This window comes from Drosophila sechellia, chromosome 3L (genome assembly GCF_004382195.2).
Source record: "Drosophila sechellia strain sech25 chromosome 3L, ASM438219v1, whole genome shotgun sequence".
In the NCBI taxonomy this organism is placed as follows: Eukaryota; Metazoa; Arthropoda; class Insecta; order Diptera; family Drosophilidae; genus Drosophila; species Drosophila sechellia.
Window position 1 is genome coordinate 21,846,168 of NC_045951.1, and position 26,149 is coordinate 21,872,316.

At 47.0% G+C, this 26,149-nt stretch overlaps 1 protein-coding gene across 5 annotated transcripts in view; it reads right to left on the minus strand.

Annotated features, from left to right (window-relative positions):
• Nucleotides 1-25,889, minus strand: part of LOC6616551 (teneurin-m) — a 115,631-nt gene extending 89,742 nt beyond the window's left edge. For all 5 annotated transcript variants that reach the window (XM_032718887.1, XM_032718886.1, XM_032718885.1 and 2 more), the window contains exon 1: nt 24,952-25,889. In XM_032718887.1, coding sequence (XP_032574778.1) covers nt 24,952-25,240 — 289 coding nt within the window. In that variant the 5' untranslated portion in view covers nt 25,241-25,889. The remainder of the gene's footprint in view (nt 1-24,951) is intronic.
• Between the last annotated feature and the right edge of the window lie 260 nt (nt 25,890-26,149).

Below are 26,149 nucleotides of genomic sequence, written 5' to 3' on the forward strand. Positions count from 1 at the left end.
TTCTTTTTCAATTTCCATCGTTTGCAACCCTTCCGACCGCACTTCTCCCCGGGGGATGGTCTGCGGTTTTTCGCTGCATCCCGAAAAGAAACTATTCAAAAATATTCAGCAGGTGAGTGCAGGAATTAGCATTCCTGTGATTCCCGGTTCCTAGAGCACCCTGTTCTATTTGTGTGTGCTTGTAACCTCGTTCTGAACTTAAATAAATCCCTGACATTCCATAAATTAGTCCTCACACGATGATATATGTACGCTGGCAGGCACGACACGAACTCCATTTATTTGGAGCCCCAAGTCTCGAGTAGTGTCTTCTGTTTTGGCACATGACCCATTTACTAGGAGACGACACCAGCTGTGCCTGCTATGGGTTTTCACATATGTGGTTATGGCTACGTCCAAAAATCGGTCTATATGGCGTGTGAAGGGGGCTTCGAAAACGATTTTGATACCAGACGTAGAACAGCTCTCCTCTCTCCATCCGTATTCCAAGAATGTCCAATACAAGCCGTGGCCAATGCATTTTGAACCCTCTATTCAGCTCTATTCTTCTCGTGAAGACTTGGAGTCAGAAACAGAAACAGAAACAGTGGAGAATCGGATTCAAAATGAATATGAGTTTGAGTGATTAACCAATGCGAATCGATTGTCTGCACTCGATCTACGATTGCCACAAGGCAGCTCCGGATTATCCTTGTCCGTCCCACGTGCTCTCCATGCCACGTAAATTCCTCACACCAAACAAAAAACCCAGAAAGAATATTCACATATTTCCTCCGCTCCGTCTGCTTTTTTCGTGGCTGTCAGAACTGACAAACGCAAATGATTTATGTGTGTTTGCATGCGTGTAAATGTCATTAAGAGGGTGAGTCTGCCATGCGAGGGTGGGGCTTCAAGAGCGAGTAGTAAGTAGTAGTAGCATCGATTTGCTGTCTTTGACTTTCAAACTGCAGAACTGTTGACATTTAACGACGACTATTCGTTCTCTACCATAGCTCTCCCCGTAGTTCTCCTCGCCAAAACCATCGCCCAGACTTGACATTAAATAATGAGTTATGCTGCTGACGCTTGAGAATTTGCAACATGTTGCGATTCCGTCCCGGTCCTCCGCGCCGATGGGTGGGGCATGTGGTGTCTTAGTTTTGGAAGCCGAATTAGTCATAGTAGAGGCTATATCTCTCGATTAACATATCGTTAGCATGCAGTACAGTGGGAACGCTACTCCACCACATCGTTGTGCCAATTCATCATCTGTCCTGACTTTGCATGTTCAGGCTGCTTTCTGCTTGGCTGATTTTCCCTGCTGACCGAAAACTTTGCAGATTGCTGATCTATCTTACATTTACTCATACTTTTTTTCCGTTGTTAATTCAAAGCATGTGTTTTCGCTGCCGTCTACTCATCAGCAACTGTCACTCACTTGTCCGTCCGCCAGTTGGCCAAACATTTTGCACAATTCTTCAAATTAACATTTCCTCGGCTCACAAGTGTGGCGCCTGCGCGGTGGCAACTGAATGCCTAATTAAGTTGCCCCTGGTCTTCGCTGTCTGTCGGAGGTGTGCTGCCGTAGCTGCTGTGCAGTTGCTGCAGCTCAGTCGCATTGGACCGGCCCAGCTCAGTATTTACCATCTATTATGCGCCCCTTGCTCGCCACATCAGCCGGTTCTGCGCCTCCAACTTCCCCTCATTCCCCGCGGAGCTACTGAATGCTGGTGTGCACATGCGTTTTTGCGATGACAGTTTGGCATATTTATACATTTGTTGCTGTTTCTGGGTGCAGGCTTGAAAGCTTACTTGATTTTGAAACAAATTAAAAAGGCAAAACAGCTGAGTGTTATGGTCTATTGCCGAAATGGTATGGCACTGCATCTAATGCGAATGAAGAAGAAAGGACAGATCCTATTTGCTAATTGGTCATGGGCAACATATGTTCAATTGCTCCATTCATCTGCCATATAATTTGCTCATTTGCATGGACTTAACACCCAATTCCAGGTTTTCCCTATATCCCGCTCCCTTTGGCGGAACTGACGTCTGTTTCACCAGCCATTATGGGATAATTTACGGGACACACAGCCGCAGTGGGCGAAAGGGGGATATGTATTTCATATTAGTATCCTCCGCAGTCGTTGCTGTTGTTGTTGTTGTCAACTTAATGTCCCTTTCAGACCTGCGCGCCTTAATATCCTTTTTTCCTCAGCCTTAACACATTTAATTAACAAAGCAATTAAGCATGACAAGGCATAAGGCAAAAGCAATGAGAATGGAAATGAGAACGGAGAACGGAGAAAGCGGGAAAAGCGAGTAAGAAAAGCATTTTAAATTTAATTTATATTTGTGTGGGTGTCCTTTGTATTTGTCCCGGTTCGGTTCAGTTCGGTCTTCAGGATGTGTTCCGTTCCGTGCCGCACCACTCCGTTCCGTTATTATTTTGAAATAATGCGTCGGAAATAGTGTTTGTGTATGTGAGTGGAAGGACGAAGGACGCAGGACTCTGCCATGATGACATTTTTATTGCTATCACTCCTCTCTCGCCCGCTGCTTGGCATAAAACAAAAGGCAAATTTATGCATAGCAAGGAATTTTTTAATTAAATTTCCGACCCAAACGCTCTCGACGAGGCCGGAAAGGAGTTGGCCAGAAACGGTGGATATGAAATGAAAAAGTTTCCTGCATCTTCTTTTTTGTCACTTGAGACACACATCAGCGATTCTTGAGCACTTCATCAGGTTACAGCAACAGCCTATAAAGGTTTGTTTCCAGACTTCAGATTGGCTCTGGAACACAAAACTATCTGTCATATTCTGACAGCTTACCATGAGTTCGACAGAGTTGGCACGTAGTTGGGGATGCATTGGGATCGGGGTGATAATTAACTCTGCTCAAAAGGCATAAATCAAAATTATGCGACGCTTTTTCACAATGCGCTGGTAATTTTATTTGGGACGCTACTTTTTATTAAGCCCATCTCAAGCGAAGCGCAAAAGTGCAGCTCATGTCCTCTCCGTGAATCGGCGGAAAATGCAAGCTCACCCTGGTGCCATCATCGATCACGGACAGCTTCTAGGGAGGGCACCACGCACATGTGCGTCAGTTCTGCGGCAATCCTCCCACTGCGGAGTAACTACGCTCATGTGTTACAGTTTAACCCTTTCGGATGGCAACGATCAATCATACAAAAACATTCTACATATTTTATTTTCCGTCTGTTTGTTTGTTTGCTTCGGCGGGGGATGTACTCTTGACATTTTAAATGCTGATGGCGAACAATAATGAAAATATTTAAATAATAATGATTCTTCTCTTTTGTGGGGGCCCCTTGACGGAAGTGTTTACTCTGCACTAACCTCGGTTCAACGATTAATTATCATGAGCGATGAATAATAGTTCGCTGCAATACGATTCTATGGGTCCGTCCAGATCTTCCTCTTGTTTGTCATTTTAATTCGCAAATTCGATGACCGCAATTGGGAAACTATGTCAATCGCCAGACAGCACTTTCTCCCTCCGCCACGGATTGCGTTCGCACGCACGGAAAGCGCGAGAACGAGAAATCATCAATGAAAACATGGCCTTTCCCACATCATAGATGCACGCAAATCCTGCCGAGCGCGATGCAGCCAGTGCAATTGCGGTCTCAGGCCGGCAATCAAGTGAAATATGAGTCGCGTAATTGCATGTGTGTGCGGTTGGAGCGTTCGCTGAGCGGCAGGAGGGGAAATTATAAGCGAATTAAAGCTCGGCACCGAAGAAAGCCCACGTAACCCCACCTGAGAACCCACCTCGCAGGGGTTCAGTGAACAGTTATCTGCCCGACGCCGCCAGTTCAAGCTTTAAGGTCAATCAACGGCGGGTAAGGCCACAAGCGGATGAAGCCACGTTTAAAATTCTATTTGGCGCACAGCAGCAATTTACCAGGAGCAGGAGGTGCCGGGCACCAGCTTGGCATGCTGATGTACTGCCTGGCCGCCAGACCAGACTAACTGCTGGGTAATCGCATGCGGCGCAACTTAAGCATCGCCATGCAGCCTCAACCTCATCTCATCTCGCCGTCGTGTGCCATCAATGGACTCTGACTGACTCTGCCTCTGACTGGGAGTGCGGAGTGCAGAGTGCCAGCCAAAAGCTAAAGCCCGATGTACGGGACGAGATAAGACTGCCAGGCTCGCTTCTGGGTCTCATCTTCCCGCTGCCCTACACTGGGCTGAATGGAGATGGCCGAAGCAGATATGCAGCAGGATGCAAAGAAGCGGCTGCCCAGAAACTGGGTTCTATTTGGGACCCAGAGTGTAGAGAATCCGGCGATGCTGGAGACGGAACCGCCGAAAGATGCCACAGCACATGTGTCCCTGCTCTGGCATTATCTTTTGCTTTCTTTTCCCTCTGCCCCAACACTATTTGATACTTTTTGCTCAACCTCTCTGGCAGTGCTTGGCATGCGTCGCATATATCACAACTTCCAACTACCGACTGCCAGCCCCCTTTCCCCTTCTTGGGGAGCTTGCGGTTCTCGTGAGCTGCATGGGGATATGGGATTGGGGATTAGGGATGGGGCGGAGGTGGCGGAGGTGGCGTCGGGATGGGTGGACAAGACAAGGCAACGTTGACGATGATGATGGCTCTGATCCCCATGTGCAGTTTTTGTGTGTTAGCTGGCACAACATCAAGGTTAATGGCTGGGAAGAGAGCACTCGGTCAGCCTGCCACGGAGTTATGCCTCCTCTGTGCTCTCGGCCGACTTTGGTTGGGAAATGTACACAGCTTTACCGTTTGGCTAAACATTTAAGCTGCTCATTTCCTAGGAAATCAACGAAATGGGCACAGCCACAGCTTCGGGTTCGGCCTCACCAGGTCCAGCTCTAGTCAGAGCCTTCCGTTGTCCCATGTCCATCCACTGGGATGGCTATTTTTGGGCTAATGATGCTCTCTGGCCTGCATCGAGAAGCCAAGGCACCAAGGCATCAGCGGCATCGCTGGCCAAAGCCACTCGATGTCCATCATTCATTTGGCTCCGATGTACGAGCCATGTTTATGTTTATTGACTGTTATGGACATGAGTCACAGTTAGACGACGACGATGGACAATGCGATTTTAACGGAAGTGTTACAATGAGACATTACGACTGTAGATTCCAGAGGAGCCACACGGAGAGGTAGAGGTGAAGGTTGCAGAGGGTGCTGGGGAAGACGGCTCGACGAGGTCTGTGCGACGTCCAGTGACCCATTACCATCTCATATCATCCCTTTCCATCCCATCCCATTCGATTCATGGGCCCTGTCAGTGTCAGTTGCCCTGAGTGGAGCTCGAGTGTGCCCCGCTCCCTCTCTGGTTATTTGCTTAAGTGCAAATATGAGCAACTATTTGCTAAATGACAGTTATTGCTGATTAGCTGTCAGACATTTTGACAGCATGAAGAATGATTCGCAATTTTCGTTCGGCTTGGACTCGGCTTGGAGCCCTGGCAGCCCGGTTAAGTTCATGTTCGGGCCTGGTCTTGCAGTTAATGATGTAGCATATGGTTAATTAGAACATTAGTCTTGCGCTCGACCAGCCAGACAGTTGTAAGAGCGAGTGAGTTTAGGGCCCTGCTGGCTGTCAAAATCTCTGGCTGCCGATGGGGGAAGTTATGTCTGAATAGAAAGGATAGACGAAATTGGGCGGGTGATGTATGATCATTACTGCCGGTTAGGAACTTCGGTTTTAACTCCAGACATCGTGCAGTGCAAATGGAAAAAAGAAGTGTACAAGACTTTTTGACTTCGTACACCCCCATAGGAAAGTGTAGAACAATTGGGACATCCATACTTTTAAGCTCTAGACGAGACATCCAAAGACCGAGCCGAAAGTTACGCATGCCTAAAGGGCAATGCTGAAATTATCAGGCAACACAAAAAAGGAACGTGGAGCAATAAAAACCAATCGCCTTCTAGCCAAAAACGATGCTGTGCCCAAAGGCGTTGAGAAGATTCCAAGTCGAAAGCGTATGTACCTGTGCCTCTGCCAGTCCAGAGTCGAGTGGGTCGAGAGTCTAAGGTGCAGTCGGAGGTGCTCGGCTAAAATTGATTATGGCCAAAAGCGGCTCACAAATAGCCAACAAGGGGCGGGGAACGGCTGCGGAAGGAGATGCATTTGCTCCTTCTTGGCTATTTCGCCTTATAAGGTCGCGCACATAAATAAGCGCAGCCAAATGCATTGCGGCATAGTCTCAATCGTCTGAGTTTGGGTTTGAGCTTAAGACTGAGACCGGGCATCGGCATGCGGCATGCAGCATGCAGCATGCAGCATCTTCGCATCTCAGAGCAGCTGCTCTGGGCAACGGACAATCGTCGTGCTCCAGCAACGGCAACTTGAACACCGGCAACTTGCATCGAGTACCATCAACATTTTCAACAATCAACTGATGAGAAAAGGAAATGAAAAGTCAACATAGGGCACACAATATGCACAATACCCAAGAGGCTTGTGGATGACTCCAAAGCCAATCGAATCCGAAGCTCTGAATGCATCCAGGGTGTAGTGGGGAGCTCACATTAGCTGACCGCAGCAACTGGGCCACTGCATTGGCCTAAGCCCAAGCCCTCAGCTCAATTGGGAGCTCATTGAGCGGTTGTGAAAATGAAAATTTCTTCTACTAGCGTTGTAGAAAACCAAGCTCTTGGAATTAAAGACCTCAAGTGCCGCAAGAAGAAAGAGAGTCATTTGAAGAATGAGGAAAGTGAGGTACAGAAATAATGGAGAATTGAAAAGTTTATACCTCCAAATTTTACCCAAAGATAGTCTTTTTAAATTGTTTCTTGTTGATGATATAGTCAGACCCATTACTTTCGAAAATCTATCGATCTCCCTGCAAGGCTATTATATGGGATGCAATTGTCTGTATAAGGCTGAATCTCTTTCCAAAGCCAAATCTCCTCTGATCAGATCTACGCTCCCTGCACTCTCTTCCACACTCCGTTGCATCTTTTGTCCACTGCGTGCCTCGACGTCTTTGGGATCTTCTCGGGGAAGAAGATCTTCGAAGATCGTTCGATTTTGCGGCGCGCTATTAAATTGTAAATTGGTTGGGCAGCGCTGCCGCAGCGGCAAACGTGTCTGAATGCCACATCGTATTGAACCGGCTCCCCCTCGATCGTGAATCGTGTGTAATTTGCTGGCCCAACCCGGCGACTCCAGTTCGATGCTGGGCTGACCACTTTTGCTGCTGCGCATGCGCGTGGTTCGCTTTGGTTTTTTGTGGTTTCGCTGATTGTCGTGGTTACCCAGTCGAGTCCCTCGATCTCCTCATCTGCTGGTGCTCCTGTCCCTGTCACGGGCTACTCAATTCTTCCATTTCATTGCTCTCGGTCTCTGTTGTGTCCGTTCCTCGTCGCCTCTTCCACTTTTGCGCTGCGGTTTATCAACGCTTTATTACACTGACGTTTTGTCAATTTGATTGCCATTGATTTGGCTCTTTTTCCGATCTTCTTCTTCCTTCGTTTTCCCACTACGGAGACCTTGAACTGTCTCCTCACTGTCACTGAATGTGACTGTTTACTGAAGTAATGGCTCGGACTCTTAATTGCTTCCCGGCAACGAGCTTCGAACCACCTCCAATGCCTCGATCTTTTGGCTTCAATTCAGACTATTTCACTTTCGCAAAAGGCATTGTGGCCAGTACTTGATTTTTATGCAATCGACGATTGTTGTTTTCATTTTTTCGGGTTTTCCTTTTAATTTTGCTGGTGGCCAGATATCGAAAAATTGTTTCGTATGCTGTAAATTGATTTTGTTTGCCGCATTGTGGGTGTTGGTAACTGGAGATTGGAAATTGGAATTGGATTTGGATTTGGAAATGGAATTGCTGGCCCAGGGTGGAAGCTTCACATGCATCCCAATAAAGCCCGTCGGCGGGTGTTTCACACGCTCTCCTTAGAGGTTCTTCAACCTGACACGGCCTGCGATGATGCCTCGCCTCTGATAACCCAAATGACAACTTCATTTCCAACCTATTCGATGTCCATTTCCAAGCCCATCTTGATCCCGTTCCCTGCTCACATTTCATGGCCCTCGATGAGGCACTTGTCGTGGCCATCATCATCATCAGCATAGCTAACGTGGCTGGTAATAATCGAAGAAACCATCGAAAGCATGTCCAATCCCCTACCTGCTCCAGTCAAAGAGTGTCAGCGAATTGACAACTTTATTGCCTCTAAATATGGTTAATGACCGCAGCCAACTCGGAGTCAGCCGAAATTCTTGTCAACATATCGTGGGCCATTGGCACGAATAATGTCAAATGTCTTTAATTGTTTCCAAGTGGTTTCCTTCTCGGATTCCCGCCCACTTGCCTCACTTCTGACCCCACTTTCAGCATGCCCCTTTCTCATCTGCGTGGGCTGAACAGACGCCTTCGCTGATTTATTTAAATTATAAACAAAAAGGCCACAAATCGGCGGGGCTTGGAGCTCGGGCTCTTTGAAATGCGCCGCCATCAAATTATTGCTCTTGGCATGGACAGCTGCCACATGTGTGTGCCCCATGCCCCTGCACACCCCACTCACTGCTTCTCGCGCTGCTGATTAATATCTCACAAATTTTTGGCTTTTTGACGGATTATTTCCCAACTCATTCGCTCTCGCACACTTTGGTGCCGCGATTTGTTCCACAAAAGCCGACTAGAACAAACAAAAAATAAACACATTTTAGCACTATTTCCATAGATGGGTTTAGAAGTCTGGTGTTTATTTTGTTCTCGGTCTGTTTTATGGCTTGGTTAAGTGCTCGGCAGCAGATTGATTGAGTTATTTGCAGTTTGCCCGGCAAACAGGCGAGCGAACCCCAAATATAATTTGTGAATTCTGAATCTGATTCCGGCTGCGCAATCAATTCCAATCCGAGTATTCCGATTCTGGGATCGGTTTGCAGACTGCCTGGAAGGCCCCAATCTGCACCGTTTGCGCGCTAATCAAGTTATCTATGGGTTGGCTCATTTTCATTAGATTCGATTAGAGGGTGTCTGGGTCGCGTTTATGAGGATTAATGACTCGAGTGGGCATACATTTTCCCGGCTCAAGCCTGCTCTCCCATTTCGCATTTCCCAGCAACCATATGTAGGAGCCGGAGCAGTTGGCACAGCAATTTAATTTCCATTTAAAAGGAGAAACTGCTATCATTCCAAGCCATGGGTTCCATGAGTAGTTTCTTGTTTGCCCCACCAAATGATTAATTAGTCCGTCCCCCGAGCCATCCGTATGTATCTGTTATGTCTGTGTGTCTTGTGTGGTTGCGGATTCCATCTGATGGTTTAATAATAAGACAAAATTGTCTATTGTGCAAAGAGTTTGAGTTTGCTGATGACCCAAAAAAGATGAGTTCAAAAGCCAAACTAAATCATATTCGGTCGGACCAGATGGCAAACGCACAGAACGAGGATGCGGGGCTGGAGGAGGGCAACAAAAATTGCTAATTGTTTGTCTTTTGTTAAGCTTTCGTCCATCCCGCTCCGACTATACTTTCTACAATTAAACGAAGATGTTTCCTCGACTCCGCTTCACTAATCTGCGGCTTGACGAGGTGCAGCATCTTTTGTAGAGTGATTACCTCAGCAGTTGGTATTAAGCTGTTTCTGCTCGGGGATTTGAAAGTGAAAGCCGCCTTGTTGGGCTGGTCTCATATTACCCGATATCATCTGGTGTGGGTGGGAGACTGGAATGCAACAATATATCATTAAAATAAGAAGGCTGAAGAGTTAGATGGGCTGAATGTGAAGATATCGATCATAGCCCCAGCCCAGTTTCCAGTATAGTGACCCACAGCCCGAAAGCCCGTCGTTTTCCCCATGGCACCGCCCATTGCCGTGCCCCAATTAAGACCTCACAGCTTATTTAGGGTTGCCAATTTTATTTAATTTCCACTCAAGCTTGGCTCCTGTCCGCTCCTCTCCTCTCCGGCAAGCCGACCGTCGTCAAACATTTGCACGTAAATTGTCAAGAAAAAAGAAGTAAAATAAATATTGGCATTGCGTTGTAATAACGCAGCATTAACAGCAACAGCAGCTCGAGGAAAACCCAAAATGGCGGCTAGCTACGGAAATGAAAAAGCAATTCCCAAAAAGAAACGGGAGCGAAACAGTAACGGAAACGGAGCGGAGCCCGGACCACTCAGCCAGGCCGAAAGCTTAATAATGTAAATTTCGCTCTAAGCTATTTCCAAAGACTAATGGTGCGTTTAGTGAGGGCCGAGCAACCCCTGAAAAAAATCAGAACGGCACGGCGACTCAGAGGAAAAAACTTTTCCTCACCCGCTCACAAGGTGGGGCAAAGAAAATCGGCATAAGACCGCCGCAAGATTGCGTGTGACGGCATCTCTGCCCTCCTCCTCCTTCCTTAAAAAAATTCCGGATTATCCAAAGAACAATATCCTTTGGGCGATATCAAGATATGATAATGAAGAAGCAAGGTGAAATCGAAAATGAGCCGGATTTATACTATAACTTTTGATAAGTAATCATCTTGAAGTCCCAGAAACAACATTTGTTTCATTTTCAAAAAGAAGTTGAAGTCATTGGAGGAAGGCTACTCGCTTTAACACTTTCGTTTGAAGGATTTTCGGAGTGTAATAACGATCCTGATGAGCCCCACAGCTTAGATGCATCCCCGTACGATGTTCTTTTATTTAAAATATAAAAAATATAGAAAGTTGGTCACACGCCCGTGAAAAAGTCCCCTGAGTCCTTTTAGGAACGCCCCGTGCTTTCATTTTTATGTCAACCTATCGATTTTGCTACGCATCTTTATTTCGCACTTTCCGCATCTCGGGAATCCGACCTCATCAGGATGCCACTTAAGACAACTTGCAACCCCCCAGTCTCGCGCTTCCTGGCTAAAATTGTTTGTTTCGGGATTTGCATGATTTTGCACAGACCCCATGGCCCATCACCCCTTTATTCCTGGATGTATGGGAAGTTAACGCATATTTATTGTCGGTTTTTTTGCACCTTTCGTCGTTTCTTTTCCGTCCTTCGACTTTGAGTTTCTGGCTTTCTTTCATGCTTCAATGAAAATTTTAATAAACGCCTGTCCTGCCGCCCCCTTTTCACCCTACCGACCGACCGACTTGCTGTCTGTTTGTTTGTTTGTGTCTTTGTTTCCCGTTGCAGTGGGTGTGGGGGGAAAAGCCTTTAGCGCCTAAAATTAGACTTTCGCTTGAGTGCGAAAGTGGGGAGCAGCGAGCGAGGGTGGATATGTGTGTTTGCCAGGGCCTCGACAACTCAATCAGCTTGATTAACATTTCACTGTGCAGCCTTGGCATTTGCCTTGCATTAGCCAGCGCCGTCTCAAGTGTTTGTTTTTGTTTCGCACCCTGCGAAGACGCTGGTCGTCCGCGGGGGGTGGTGGGCTGGGTGGGGGTTTGGTGCGATGAAGTGGCTTTCGAGAGAGCTGAGCCTGATTTCACTTTGGCCACAATGGATTTATTGTTTGCAGAGTGCTGAGGAGGCCAAAAGCCCTGCTAAAAGGCTCTTTAGCTGCGGCGCGTAGGAGGAGCGCGCTTGGCGAGGATTTCGTTTGGGGCTTAAATAATTTAAATGCCGAAAGAGACTGAAATGTGTACGTGACATGCCAAAAGCCGCAGAGCAACCCCCGAACATTCCCTCCGAATGATCCCGACGAAGTGAAGGAATTCTAAACAAGGTCAAGATCGAACCATTGATATGACTCAGTCAAAGAGCAAAACAAAACATTACGTGCACAAAACAACAAGACCATTAAAAGCACTGCGAGAAAATAAACTAAAAAACCACATACCAATAGCTTTTCTAGGAATATTTCAGCTCTCGGGGGGAGTGAACAAAATGGTTCTTCTCCAGCTCGAAACTTTAACAAAACGTTCACATAAACAAAAAGATATAATTTAAATATTGGAAAAGCAAAGGCCACCAGCATATTTTATGCGAGCTCGACGAAAACGAAACCTCCTCGATCAGAAGACTTAAAGAGACTGATGTCCCAAAAACCGATCCCCGAACTTCTTGTCCAACTGTGGACCTCAAGCTCGGCGATCTGTGGGACAGAAGCCGCCAATCGATTTGCCGATGGACAAGCCGGGGCGGGTAGATTCCGAAAAGGAACCAGAATATACATGGAGTCGTATTTAAATTTCATTTCAAACATTTCCATCCATTTCCAACCAGGGGAAGGAACTCGCTTACGTTTACCGTTAGCAACAGCAGAATCAACAGCCAAAAGCCCCAAAAGCAAGAGAAAAATAACAAGAACACACGCGTTCCTCCGGAGTCCCTCCGCCAGGAATCCTCCCCTGGAAACCCCTGCCCCTCGCCATCGTGACTCCCTTCACGTGCGCTGAAATTTAAGTGAGTTTTTCTTTGGCGACGTTGCCGCCTTTTGGCTTTTAATGACGTCGACGACGACGAGGACGGCAACGGCGACGGCGACGGCGATGAAAATGGAGACGGAGGTGGGGATGTCGACGACTCTGGGGCATGCTTATGCACATTTCGAAGCACAAACACACCCGTGCACACGTGTATTTATACGGAAATTTAAATTTTAAAATAACAACCTTCTTCTGTTGTGCTTCCCCATCATCTTTTCTTTCGGCGGGTTCCTTCGCCAGTTGCTTCATTACCTGTGCACCAGAGGGCTTTCTCCGGCGAGGCGCGGTCCAAGTCAACTGTCGAGCAGAGCCAAGTGGGTGGGTCATGTCTGGTCCTGGTCCTGGTTCTCCTTCTGGCTCTGCTGCTGGCCCTGCGCTCGTCCCTGGGCTGGTAGCAAAATGTCATTTTGTCACGCAGCGGACGCAACTTCATCATTCGACCCCCTACCCCTCACCAGCACAGAGAGTATCTGTCCTGATCATTATGTTTATTAAATTGCCACACGCAGGCAAACTCGAGGTGAAATGGTATGGGGATGGCCTGTGACAGATTTTCATTTTCATGCGAAGCGTAAAAAGTTGTGCTCCCCGCCTGCGCATTTTAAGGCGGCATAACTAAGTTCCCCAGCTGCCCAAAGTTCTGCGTGTTCTACAAATGATTCCTGCTCCCCAGCCCAATTTGCATACTTTCATGAGTGTGCATGGCCTCAGGTGTACGGCGCACACACGCACACACAGTGCACACTGTAGTACAACTGCATACAGTGAGGCTTGTTAAGGCTGGTCGACAAGTCAATTAGTCTGGCAGTACCTCGCAGTTGTACGACCTTTCACCACCCAAACACCGCCCACCACATCATTTACCACAAAGTAAAATAAGTAGCGATTCCCCGTAAAGCGAAACATTCATTTGCGCTGGTTATTAATCGTTTCTGCGGAACTGCTTTGATTAGGGCTTAGTCCGAGAATGTCCTACTTAAGATCCACTTCGCCGCCACTTACCCGGATTAGAATATTTATAAACTCCGAGATGTTGACATTTCCGTTTACCCAAGTGACTCATAAATAATGCTTTATCACAAGTAATTAAAATTTGTCCCACATAACATCTCGTGGGACCGAGTCCTCCTCCTCCCGCCCAGCTGCCCATCCACATCCACCTGCCTTGAATATCGGTTTCGCTGCGAGTCAATAAAGTTTTTATAGTCAAAATAAATAAATCTATTTTATTTTTATTTCCATTTCCATATTCCCCAAGGGGAGGTGCAAGTGGAGACTGAGGCCGGATGACACCTCCAGAGCTCGTCATAATTTGCATGTGTCTCGTATTTTTATAACTCAAAGGCAAACAGCTCCAGCTCCCCTCGCTTTTCCCAGCAGAAGGAAAGCAGAGCAGATAGCATGGAAAGCAAATAAAATTCGAGCAAAATTTGACAATATCTTTCGCTGTCACCCATTTTATGTTATGTATTTATGTGGCGCTGATTTTCACACAAGCCCCCCACCCCCACCGATGGGTTGTCTATGTTAATTTTTATTTATCTTATTTATGTATTGTCCTCAGCACATATGTGCGGGTCCAACAAGAGGAGCAAACAAACTTGGCGGACGGGGGAGGGCTAAGAATACATTTTCCGAGCCGATTTTCGCGTTTTTCCGTTCTCCTCCGTTTCGTTTTGTTTTGCCATCGCATTTTATGTTGACATTTCCATTCTGGGCCCTGTGATTTGACAATGAAAATACTTGTTTATTGCGGCGAGGCGACAAGAAGGGATTCTCCTTTGGAGGATTGGTCCTGACAATCTACCTACCATCGAGCTTAAAATATTCATTTTGCAGTAGTCATTGCTTCCTAAAGATTCTTCAAATTGAAGCCAATCTGAATTGCCCTTGCTGCGGTCGGCTTTTGAGTTGGTTAGCATGTAATGCAGATGTTTCAGCCAGATTGCATCTTTAAGATGCATTTTCTCACGCGGCTTTTCGGGTTAACCGCATGGCAGCCACGAAACTGAAACCCAATCAGCCACCATGCACTCTATATGCTCCATATGTGCATTATATCGGCCCAAACCACAAATTTCAATTAGCATTAGAGACCGGGCACGCGGGGAGCGGAAAGTTTGGTCGATTTTTTGACATATTAATTGATGTGTCAATATTTGCTTAAATCAATACAGTGACGAAACAGAGTGACGATACAGATGGACAACCGACCACCACACACATCGCTGACCGGCCTCCAAAGAATTCCCCTTAGTAATTGTCGCTCGGAACAGCGTTTTGCGCTTTCGATCAATTAACACTCGGAGAACCGTGGCTTCCACTCAGAAGTCAAACCAGACGCTAATTACACGCCTCACACATCGTGAAAAGCGTGGTGGGGTGGGGAGGGGAGCGGAGGGGCGGGCTGGAAGCGTTCAAACGAACCAAATTAAATGTTTCGCTTCATTCGTATAATTAAATGGAAGTTGTTGAACAAATTTGTACAGCCGTAGCTATAAATTTATCAGGCAGTCCGAATTCGAGACAAAGTTGCATGTCAGTCCTAATTGTTGTTGGCCCAGGTCAGCTCCAGCTGGAAACGGGCAGGTGTCAGTCCACCCACACAGCGCTTTCCAACCCCGAAGGGCATGCTCCAATCCCAGCCAGGTTAACAGCGGGAACTGGAACTGGAACGAGAACGGGACACGTGTCGGTGGCGATGATTTATTAAGGTGGTCAGCGGAGTCGCGTGGCAAAGCGAATATTTATATTTACACAATGGAAATAATAATTATAAATCTGACAAGGACGGAGGATTCAATCGAGTGAGTTTTCCACTCATGTGGCAAACGGCATCAAATCGAAATCGCCAACATTCCCCGCGAAATCGCATTTGGCACAGATTGTGGGCCATTTGAGCACGTGTCCTGCCCCAACTTGATGATGCTGGAGAAATTGTCGCAGGATCAGCGCTCCTCGACTTTCCCTGGCCCCTCCGCAGTTCACACTTTTCACACGTAATAAACGAAGCCGTAAAGCGCTGTTGGACGATGACTTTGGCCCAGGGCCCAAGCATAAAAGTTTTCCTCGATTTTCGTGCCGCCCGCCATCATCTGCACCTACCTACCACCTCTCCTGGTGACCAGTACGCACGATTTGTAGTCGTTCGTGCTGCGCCAAAGTTTCTTCTCTTCTTTTATTTCGCCTTTTTATTTGGCTCTTCTATTTTTCGTTCGCCATGAAATATAAATAACATTTTCAGCGTTGAAAAATTTATGAAACACGCCGCAGCTGCCCCTGCCACTGCCCCGCCCTCTTAGCCTCTTTACCAAGACCCCGCATCGATTTTCAGGGCCAAAACTAAAACTTCATCTTGGGGCATTTTCACACTTTATTAAAGTCCCTCTTTCGTTGGCTAAATAAAAGTCGGAAGTTAGTTTGGCAGTTTGTGCAGTTTATATAGTTTATAGGGAAGGTTCAGGTTTAAGTTTGGTCCTGCACGAGTCTATGCTAATGGATACGGATACCGAGAAACTGAACCACCCTATGAGGTCACAACTCCCGATTAGATCTGGAATTGGGTTTATCTTATGATGATCTATGCGATGGTCATTAAAAGTTGTCCCAAGGACGTTGTGCTCCGTAAACTCCATTCCGAAACTTATATTCCCCTGCTCCCTTCTTGCCCCCCATCACCATTCAAACACGCTTTGTTCGGCCAAGAAATGCAATTGTTTTGCTGGCTGCGTTTCCTTCTGTTTTCGGACTTTTGTTGTTCTATTTTTTTCTACTTTGTTGCCGCAAAATGAAATTGGGGAATTTACTTTAATTTGTTTTTCGTGCCGCCGCAGCAGTTGTGCCACTGGCCCGCCGCCCCCCGCACACCCGCTCCAACCCTCCTGCCTTAGCTCGCTTTTTAAAATCAATTTCATCTACTTTTGGTCTTCCTCCCCTCTTGGGTTTTTTGTTTTGTAGTTTCGGGCAAATTCAATTTGGCATAGAACTTCATTGCTGACATCGGGTGGGGGTGGTGGTTGGGTGGTTGGGAGGTTTGGAGGCGGCCTCCTCTGGCAGTGGCTTTTGTAAGCTCGCATGTTTCAATTGCAATTTTATTTTAGTTCTCTCAGCTTGTTTTTTCCACTCAACCGCAAATTGTTGCATTTGTTTGTTTGTCAGAGAAAATTCTATTAAATTTCTCATCGGTTTGCATATGGTGACGTCAAGGCAGCAAGAATAACTCAAGAGGAGCGGGAAGAGGCTTTGCCTCATCCTCGGTTCCGTCTCTCTTCTTTGGGCGGAGACATCGCACTGAGGTGCGAAAACATGGCCAAGTCCTGTCCCGCACAATCCACCAGCCGCCCAACGGAAGTGGCCTCCAACTACCGTGTATCTCCCCACACAGTCCACCAATCCAGCAATCCACCTGGTCGGTGCGTGCTTTGTTAGCACAAGCAAGGGCAACAAAAAATGGCTCTCCAGGTGCTATCCAGGTGAAAGGGGGGCGGAGTGACAGGTTTTGTTCCTGCCTGCGTCGTCTGTCTCTCCACACGACCAAGTGTTTGGAATTTCATTAATATTTTATTACTTTTTTCTCGCTCTCTTCCTGTGGAAGCTGCGTTGTGTTCTTGAATTTATTAAAAGCGGGCGGATTGCACAAAAAGTTAGCCGTCCGAGCGACTTAAAGTGCCAGGGATGCCCTCAGATTCAGCAAAGGAAATTCCCCCACACACACGGGGGGGATTCCGACAACTGGGAGGACAAAAGTTATTATGTTCCCCACTTATTGATGGCCGAACCGAAAATGAAATGAAAACAATCAAATGACAACTGTCAGGGTACCAAGAAAATTCTTTCTCAGCGGGAAAAGTTTACCCCAAGCCACGGAAATTTCCAGCGGAGCCAAGTGCATGAAAATAGTTGGCGAAAAGTTTTCCCAGCAGTCGCCAAGCGGAGGAAACGACGAAAGAGTTAGAGTAAATCATTGTGGGGAAAATCCTGCTGGCGGAAAAGAAGTTTTCCGAGCTTAGAGCCTGGGACATCTTTTGTGTGCCCGCCCACTTGATTCTCTCTTTGAGCCTCCTCCTTCGCCTCCTCCTCCTTCTCGTTCCACTTTCTGTTGCACCTGACAAAGGAGGCATTGTCTGGTTTCCAGCCTGACTCCTATTCCCAGCCTGGTTCATATACCCAGCCTTGGCACACATCAAATGAATTGTGTGCCGTGCAATAAGGCAGAAAGGCAGCCCTCAGCACAATGAGGATTTTCACTTTTCTAGCTCACATTTACACAATTAAATGGGAGGTGGCCCTCGTATGGGGACATTTTCGCTTTCAGCCGAGGTGAGTAGTCAAGCAAAGTAATGGCACTTACCACCAAAAATGTGTTTTATATCTTTAAATCATCAGTTCAGTTACTCACCTGTAATAGAAGAGAAAAGAGAGAAAATTATTAGCAAACATTTTCAATAGTACGAAGAGCCCACTTCAGCTCCCCAGGCAAATCACGAACAAATTGCCTAGAGCCCCTTACAAAATGAGAAATTCCGACCTCTTGGCCTCCCGCTCCCCACCGCTGAATAATCCCGAACATTATTTCCACGAAATTAAAAAATTTACGCTTACACAATTAATCTTGGCAGTCAAGCGATGATGATGGACGGGGATCGGGGAAGGCGGGCGGGCAGTGAAATCTCCATCAGGGTCAGCAGAGAGAAGAAGAAAAATTTCACAGGAAAATGCACAAGATGCTCGAAGAAAGGAGAATGTGGCACGTAGCGAACGCTAATCAAATAAAAACATTCAACAACATTTACACATTGATAGCTTGCTGTGCGGAGGGAAAGAGACAGAGTGCCGCTCTGTGAAACCTGTTTCGGCTTTTTTCAGGCAACTATTATTATTTTACGACACCCGCATGCTGGTTTTGCCTTGGTATTGGTGTGGGTACCGGTTTGCTATGGCCAACGGATGATGCTCCTTTTGACGGGCCCAAAGTCCTTTCATTAGGCTCGCTTCGAGGGTGGGCACAGGTCATACGATACGCACAGAAATGCCTTAAAAAAAGAAAACAGAACGAACAAGGGACCGCGCAGTCCTGTAACCTGAAGCGTTGTCCTGCCGCCCCCGTCTGCCCCTGCTGCTGCGGCCATTGTAAGGCGATAGCCTGAAAATGTGCTAAAAATGTGCGGTCGTTGGCCGACGCTCCCCGCCGCTCTGCGAAGTGCGTACAGAAATGTATCTGAATCTCTATGCAGGCGCCTAATGCATGACTTGGAAAGATACTTTGGCCTGCCTTGGCTTTTATTTCGGTTGCATAAAAATTGTCAACGCAACAACTATCATAAAATTTCCATTAGCGTGGAGTGTCTAAGAGATACTTTGCCGCGGGACGCTTATGTTGCCACGAAATACTCATTTCCCATCGAATAAACACAGAAACGTTGGCTAGATATTGCCGGGGAACCTCTTCTCAATTACGCTTAGTCCGTAGTCTTATCTAGCACTGGATCTCGTCCGTCTGATGAATCCACTTCCCTTGCCATCCGCCATCCAACGTCCCGCACTTTACTCCCCGCCTCTGGCATTCCCACGTAAATTATTTTTCGCATCGAAACTACTTCAAGGGCCCGAAGGAGGAACAAAGCAGGAGAAGGCACTAAGACATCCTGCTCCGCTCCTGCCGTCTCCTTCCTTCACCGCGGTACAGCTGCGACATTTTCCCTACTTTGTATCTTTCATTTCATCTGTGTATCTCTCCTATTTCGCTGCCTATTTGTTTTGGTCTCCAATGTATCTTAAATTTTATTTTATTGTTTTCCTTCCCTTTGTTGGGTTTTCCTCATTCGGTCGCGCCGCGGCATAAAATGAAAATCATTTTCCGAGATTTACTTCGCTCTCCTCTGGCGTTGTTGTTTTGGTTTTCCCTCTGCATTCCGTGTGATAAGGCAAACGTTGTTTTGCTATTTTATCGCCTTCGCTCCTAATGATGAAATGCTCCGAAGACTTTGCTCGGCCGCCAAAATTTTATTAGTGTTTTGGCATTTTGGGCGACCGACAGATGTCTCCAGTCCTGGTAGAATCCTTATCTCTTATCCTGCTGCCTAATTTCCGGCCGTAAGCCGCTTTAAGGTGCCAGATTTTGGGGCATTAAAAGTTTGTTGTTCTTCTCCTATTTATTTCGGTTTATTGCACGACCAACTGTGCGCGCATGTACAGCTTGAACGGATGATGTGTATCGGTCAGAAGTTCCTATGTGGCTCGCCATTGAGTACTTCCTTTTCGCTGATAAATGAAATCTTTCAGCGACTGTTCTGAGTTCTGTTCAGAGCTGAGATGAGTTGCTTTCCATTCAAGTGGCACACATTATGGTCGCAGTATTTATAGAGTCTCAGATATTTTATTAGCGATAGCGACAGCTGCTGCCGAGTGCCGGAATGCCACGGAAGTGCTCTTTGGAGCGGTGGGCGTGGACAGGCGATGACTGAGATGGGGCGACAAGTGCATCTTGGTTATCGGCGGATCGTTGGTGGATCTCTCCCGATCCCCCATACCATATCGCAAGCGCGACTCTGTCTCGTAAAAGGCCAGCCACAGAATTTGTCATTACGCTTAGTTTTTACAGCTTCTGAAAACCCAGAAGCATAATTTTTATGGCCCGTCTGGGGACCCTCGGGCAACCCTTTGTCCCACCCACCCCCTGCTTGCAGCACTGGTTGGTTGGTGCAATTAAGGAGCAGAAACAGAAACGAAACGCAGCGCAACTGAAAAAATATGTAAAGTGCTCGTAAAGATTGGGGGCGGGGTCCCTGAATTTGCATTCAGTTGTGAAACATTCTATAAAAAATAATAAATTTAATGTTCGACAATAAAAGCCAGCGAGAAGTACAAAAACCCAAACAGAATCCACATATTTTTTATGACTTTTGCGTGAATATTTCTCCGCTTCTGGTGGATGGAGGGACGCAGGACGGTAAGGACTCTTTTTTCCCTACATCAGCAATTGTGCAGCAATTACAGTAAACAACAATCATCAAGTCGGGCCAGGACGTGCCACCCGCTCGAATGCCGAGACAATGTGGGATTTCAGCAAATTTATAATGCTACAAAACAGTCATAAAACAAAGCCAAACTGCAGCTCCCTACAAAGTAGGAAGCGAAAACAGATATAGTGGTGCTCAGATACAGATACACATCGCACTTTCGCCAGGACAAGCATTTGTCCATTAGATTGAGTCATCCGTATCCAAATACGCTTATGAGAAAATTAAAATAATTATTTTAATTATGCCCATGAAGGAAAGAAGGGCCATAAACTGGCTTTGAATACAACTATCGGGGAATCAAACAGATTCCATTTCCAGGTTCCCCAAATACCAAATCAGCATTTCTTAGGGCTCGAATCGAACTCTTCCCGCTTCCCAATAATCGGCTTTGGCAGGGGAGGAAAATCGAATTATAATATGAACGAGTGGGTTCATTTAGCTTCTTCCATTCCGAGGCCAAATGAGGCATGTCGAGCTGGGAAAGGGGAAAGGGGGAATCGCCTCTGCCTGCCTGGGTTGCCTGTTTTTCCGCCGGCCTAATCCCGCAATGACAAAACGCTAGCAGCTGATGCAGCCCGAGCATGTAGTGCAAGTAAGAGGGGCATACAAAGAGAGAGAGAGACAGATATGGGCTGTAGGGATTTGCAGCCTGTTGAAGTTGGCTCGCAGCAGGTACTCCGCAGCGAGGCTTCTGGCAGGTCAGGTCAACCCAACATCCAGACACCTAACAAATTCCAAGCCTTATCTGCCTGCGTCTCCTGCTCATTTGCGGTTGTCTACGCGTTGCGGCATCATTATCGCCTACAGCCCGCCGGTCCTCATCCCGCTCGAGTGTGTGGGCTTAAGGCCTTTGTGCGACCCTTCTTTTGTGCTCCTTCTCGCAAAAAATGAAGAACACGCTCGCACAGAGGAGGCGTTGTTGGCCTCCTGCTGTTTACGTGTAATTTTCCCAGCACAACGCGCTCCTTCTGCCCCCGACATTTTGAATTTCCCGTCGCTGTCAATTTTTCTGTTCTACCTTTTCCACTCCTTTGCCAGTTTTCTTCCCTTTTTTCTTTTTGCTTTTTTCCAGCTACAAATCGCTTTGATTTACATAATTCTGCGCACATTTCGACGCATAGTTTGCTGCTCGGATGTTTGCATATTTTTTGACAGCTGTCAGGAAGTAATAAGTCGGTGCCGGCGCCTAGTCTGCATCTCCTGATATTGACAGTTGTAAACGAGCGGCGGAGCACAGAAAAGAAAAATCCTGGCCGACACTCTACAAATTTGGCTGGGACAACCTGCGGGGCACCCAGCCCAGGAGCAGCCCAAAGAGCTCAAACAGTCCAAACAACGAACCAAAATCAAATTTAAAATTGCACATTTCTCTATTCGATTGGCCCCCATAACAGGTTCTCCAAATATGACAGCTGGGCTTTGTGGTGTTGTTAAGGGCCTAACGCCGGCCGAGGTCCTTTCTCAGGTTGATTTTGGGGATTAGCCGATAAGCGGCTTAGCTGCCAGCCAGGATTAGCGAGCGGAAGCGGCTTTCAGTCCGAGAATGGGATCGCCGATACTGATGGGATGCTTAGGCCGGGTATGTCAACAGGGATCTGGAGTGCCATGGCGAAATTTCGGTTCAGATCTATGCAAATAGGAACGTTTGGGGTGGATTTTGTCCGTAAAAAAAAGATATAACGATGTGCTTTTGTATTCAATTATAGTTTGAAATCATGCCCTTTATATGTCGGTAAGCTGGTAAATATTTACGATACATGGCAATTTCACATAGTTCCATAATATTCTGAGCAGAGAGTGCTCTCAAATGCTGTCCAAGGTTCCTGCTGTTTCGGTCGTTGTGCCCCGAAGCTCCCCCAGCTGTCTATGACGCACAGGAAGCCCAGGCAGCTATCCCAAAAACAGTATTCTCCGGCCATCCGTGGTATTGCCCCCTGGCAGATCCGAAAATAGCCGGTGCCGCGATCTTCGAGAGAACAAGTGGGAGTGCGGCGCAAGCACAAAATTATTGAAACATGCCCATGCCAAGAAACGGCGGTTTGGATCGAGTCGAATCACTTGGGGAAACGAGCGCACCCGTGTAATTACACCACGCCAACCACAACAATTGGAATTGTTTTGGTTATGTGGCCACAGAAGCAAGTGTTAGGCTGTTGGCCGTTCGAAGCAATTGTTCGAAAGGAGATTTCCATTTTGCAAAATTGTAGCCAAGACAAAAATAAACAAAGTGGCCCCATTTGAGTGGGCCATAAACTAATCGGGCGCGGCATAAACAAATATTAATCCATTCCGTTCTGTTCGCTTTTGCGCTGCTGGAAAACTCAGTGTGAGAAAATCGAAATGACTGTGCCTCTGATTCCCAATCTGAATCGGAGTACGAATGCGATTCCGATTCAGGGGTGACCTTGCGGAGCTTCCATTTTCGAAATTAGTTGCGTGTTTCTCGCCTTTTTCGCCATCAGCTTTTGCATTGTGATTGGATTTGGAGGCCATCTGGAGTTGGACTCGGACCTGGCTGCGGTTGGCTTTTAATAATGCAGAGTGGCCGGGTTTTTCGACCTAATTTGGCTAATTGGCGGCCGACAAATCAAGCATTGCATTGAGACATTGAAAGTCCGGTGCTCCAGCTTCGAGCGAATTTTCACACATCAACACAGCGTCACAAGTGGGGGAGGCAAAGAATTTTCCGCTGCTTTTCGGTTTTTCCTGTTTTGGCTTTTTGGCAATTTTATGACAGCCACTGGGGAGCAGGAAGGCGAGAAAAGCTGCTGCCTGGTGAAGTGTTGAAAATTTACGAGCTCCGCCCCGCCCCAATCGCACCCCCCTGGCCCACTTTATTCAATTTCATTTCTTGCGCGAAAGCAGAAAAGAAAGAAATTCTGCAAGTCTTCGGGTCTCAGGAATTTATTGTTTGCCAGTTACGAAATTTATTTGTTGCTGTAAATTTACAATTCTTTCGCCCGCTGCCAGGTAGCCCCACCCCCACCCCCACCCACACACCCACACGTTCTTGTGCTCCAGGTTCGATTTCCATTTGATTTTTATTTCGTTTCAAAGCTCCAATTGTTTGGCAATTGTTTTTATAACACCACAAAAACGCTGAGAGGCAGGAGAAGAGGATGTTGAAGAGGAGGAGCAGATCCTTCGATGAGGATGAAGAAGATGAGGAGCGGGGCAGCGGAACTCAAAGGGGAAATGCCAGAAATAAAGTTATGTAAATTCCGCCTTATGTGTAAGTTCAAATGCCAAGAAGCAGAGTCGGAAATAATAAAACTGAAGCATGTCGGAGCGTGTATATATTTGTGGTTAGGTTGCTCGTGGTCGAGACCCGGGGATCGGAAATATTGGATAGGTCTGGAGTGGCCATGAAGATGCGCTATGAGGCTGGACTGAAATCGATAAAAGCAGCTACCTTACGAAATCTAGAGTTAAATACGTGAACTATTGTCATCGAAACAAGAGCAGATAGGAATATAAAATTCTGTTCTCATAAGTATTTAGAGGGTATCAAAATGTATATCAAAATGAATTATATTTTGAATTATACGAATTATATATTGCTTTCTGCCAGTGTACAATCAGGCTACTGAAACCGAACTCCTCTCAGAGGTCTCGAGCATTTCCCAGCCGCAGGCATTTTTCCACGGAACGGGGACATCGTCTGGGATTCCCCTAATTCCTGTCGGCTGACAGAGAGTATCCTTTTCAACTGCGCCTTGTGCGCTGGCTATTGTGGCTCTCGCTTTATTAATCAGACAAATCGTGAAAAAACGCGCTCAGTCGGAAAAAGGGAAATTATGAAATGCGAAACAAGAGCGGGCTCAATGTCAGGCGAAACCCAAATCCCACTCCCATCGGGACTGCCGCCTTAATTTGTTTAATTTATGCAAAATGTTTGGCCGCATTCGCCGATAAGCGGCGTAATTTGTTCAAACTTGTCGCAACTTGCTGGAATTGCTCACCAACCCGCACGATTTTGTCCGCGAAGAGAAGGAATAATTTCTGGAACTAGCAGATAACACGGCAGTTTGAGAAACATTTGAATCCTTTTGCACATACATAATTTGCCATCGTGAAATAATGTTTCCTAACTAACTTTTTAACTAATACTAAAATACACAAAAGCCAAATTGCAATGAATGGCTTAGAACAATTCTATCCTCTTTCAACGAACGAAGCTTATAACCAAATGTTCTTTATTTTGTTAAAACATTTATATCAATTAGCTAATTTGATTTAGGCACTTCTGTTAAAGAATTCTGTGATGTATACGAAAGCGATGGAAAACGGATCACAGCATGTTTAAGCTTGGTACTCTTATCAGAAACGTTTTTATATTTTTCGCTGATTTCCAAACTACATTTAAGTTACGCACGGTAACTTACGAATATCAATTGAATTGTTCTCGAAATAATCACAAAACTCAAACGGATTTCATTTCCTAAACTTTTTTAAACCACTTCCAGCCGCTCTATTTTGGTCGACTAAAATCCGGAGTTGTAGCTTTAGGTTTGATCCCACTGACACCACACTGCCCACTGGGTCGGCTCACTCACTCACCTTGTCTGCCGTGTGTCCGCTGCGCCGTGTTGTTGGCCGTGTCCGGCGGACGGTGGGCCAGGTGCTGGTACTCGTAGTCGTAGTGGGACGACTGGGCGGCCTGCAGGTTCTGTTGGTTTTGGTGCTGGAGCGTCTGGCTGCCGTGGACCGGGCCGAGGTCCGTCGCCGGCCGCCCGTGGCCGCTCATGGGGAGCGTGCGTCCTTGGGCGTGTGGGTGGGCGTGAGCCGGGGCGGGGCCGCCGCCCGCGTCGCGGCAGTCTAGAGTCGACTCATACTCGTAGGGATTCATGGCGGTCGCCTCCAGCGGACATTCGTCGTCGTCCGTGTCCGTGCCGCCGTCGTAGATGTTGTCCGTGTGGCGGTACGCGTGGTGGGCGTGCTGCTTTGAGAACTTAATCTTGGCGGCTTGGGGGGCTTTTGGCCAGACAGCCGGACAGGAGAAGAAGAAGAGGAGGAGGACTCCGCGCGGGAGCAGGAAGAAGAGACTTGGTATGCGTTTGGTTACTCGCGATTATTTATGCACTTGCTGATGCGGATGCGGCTGCGGATGGCACTGGACGCACTGCACACAAAAACATTTCTACTGGGCCATTTCCAGGCGGTTAATCTGCTGGCGGGCTGCTGGTCCCAGCTCAATCACAATCTGCCGCCGAGGCCGCAATACTATTTCTTGGGCCTCTTCAGTAGTAGTACACTGAAAACACGGGACACACACGATGGGGAGCACTGGAACGCGACGGGAAAAACGGTGTTTTTGTATTGACGGTGTGTTTGCTTGCGCGACGATCGTAAAACTATGTCAGAATTCGTAAGACGCAGGTATCATTTCTTGCCTGATTCCCGACGATTTCCTATATTTTTCGACTGAAGCAACGCGCTGTTTTCGCTACTTTTCGTATATCCACATTTTCCGCGGCGACAATTCCGACCGTGCGAGGCGAATTTCAAAAGACGAATGAGCTCAAAGCGAACGACGACGAACCGAGTCTTTGGGAGAGAGAGAGAGCTAGAGAGCGCAAGTCGCTGCAAAATTGAGAGTAAAACAAGATGCTTCAAATTCTCTTTTTCTGTTCAAATTTATCGCTCTCTCATGCATGCTGTTGCTGCGCATGGCGTGAGAGAGTGCGAGCGGGAGAGCACAAGCGTTGTCAATTTAGCTAATTTGCTGAAAGTCTGGCGTTAGCGGGAAATATAGCTA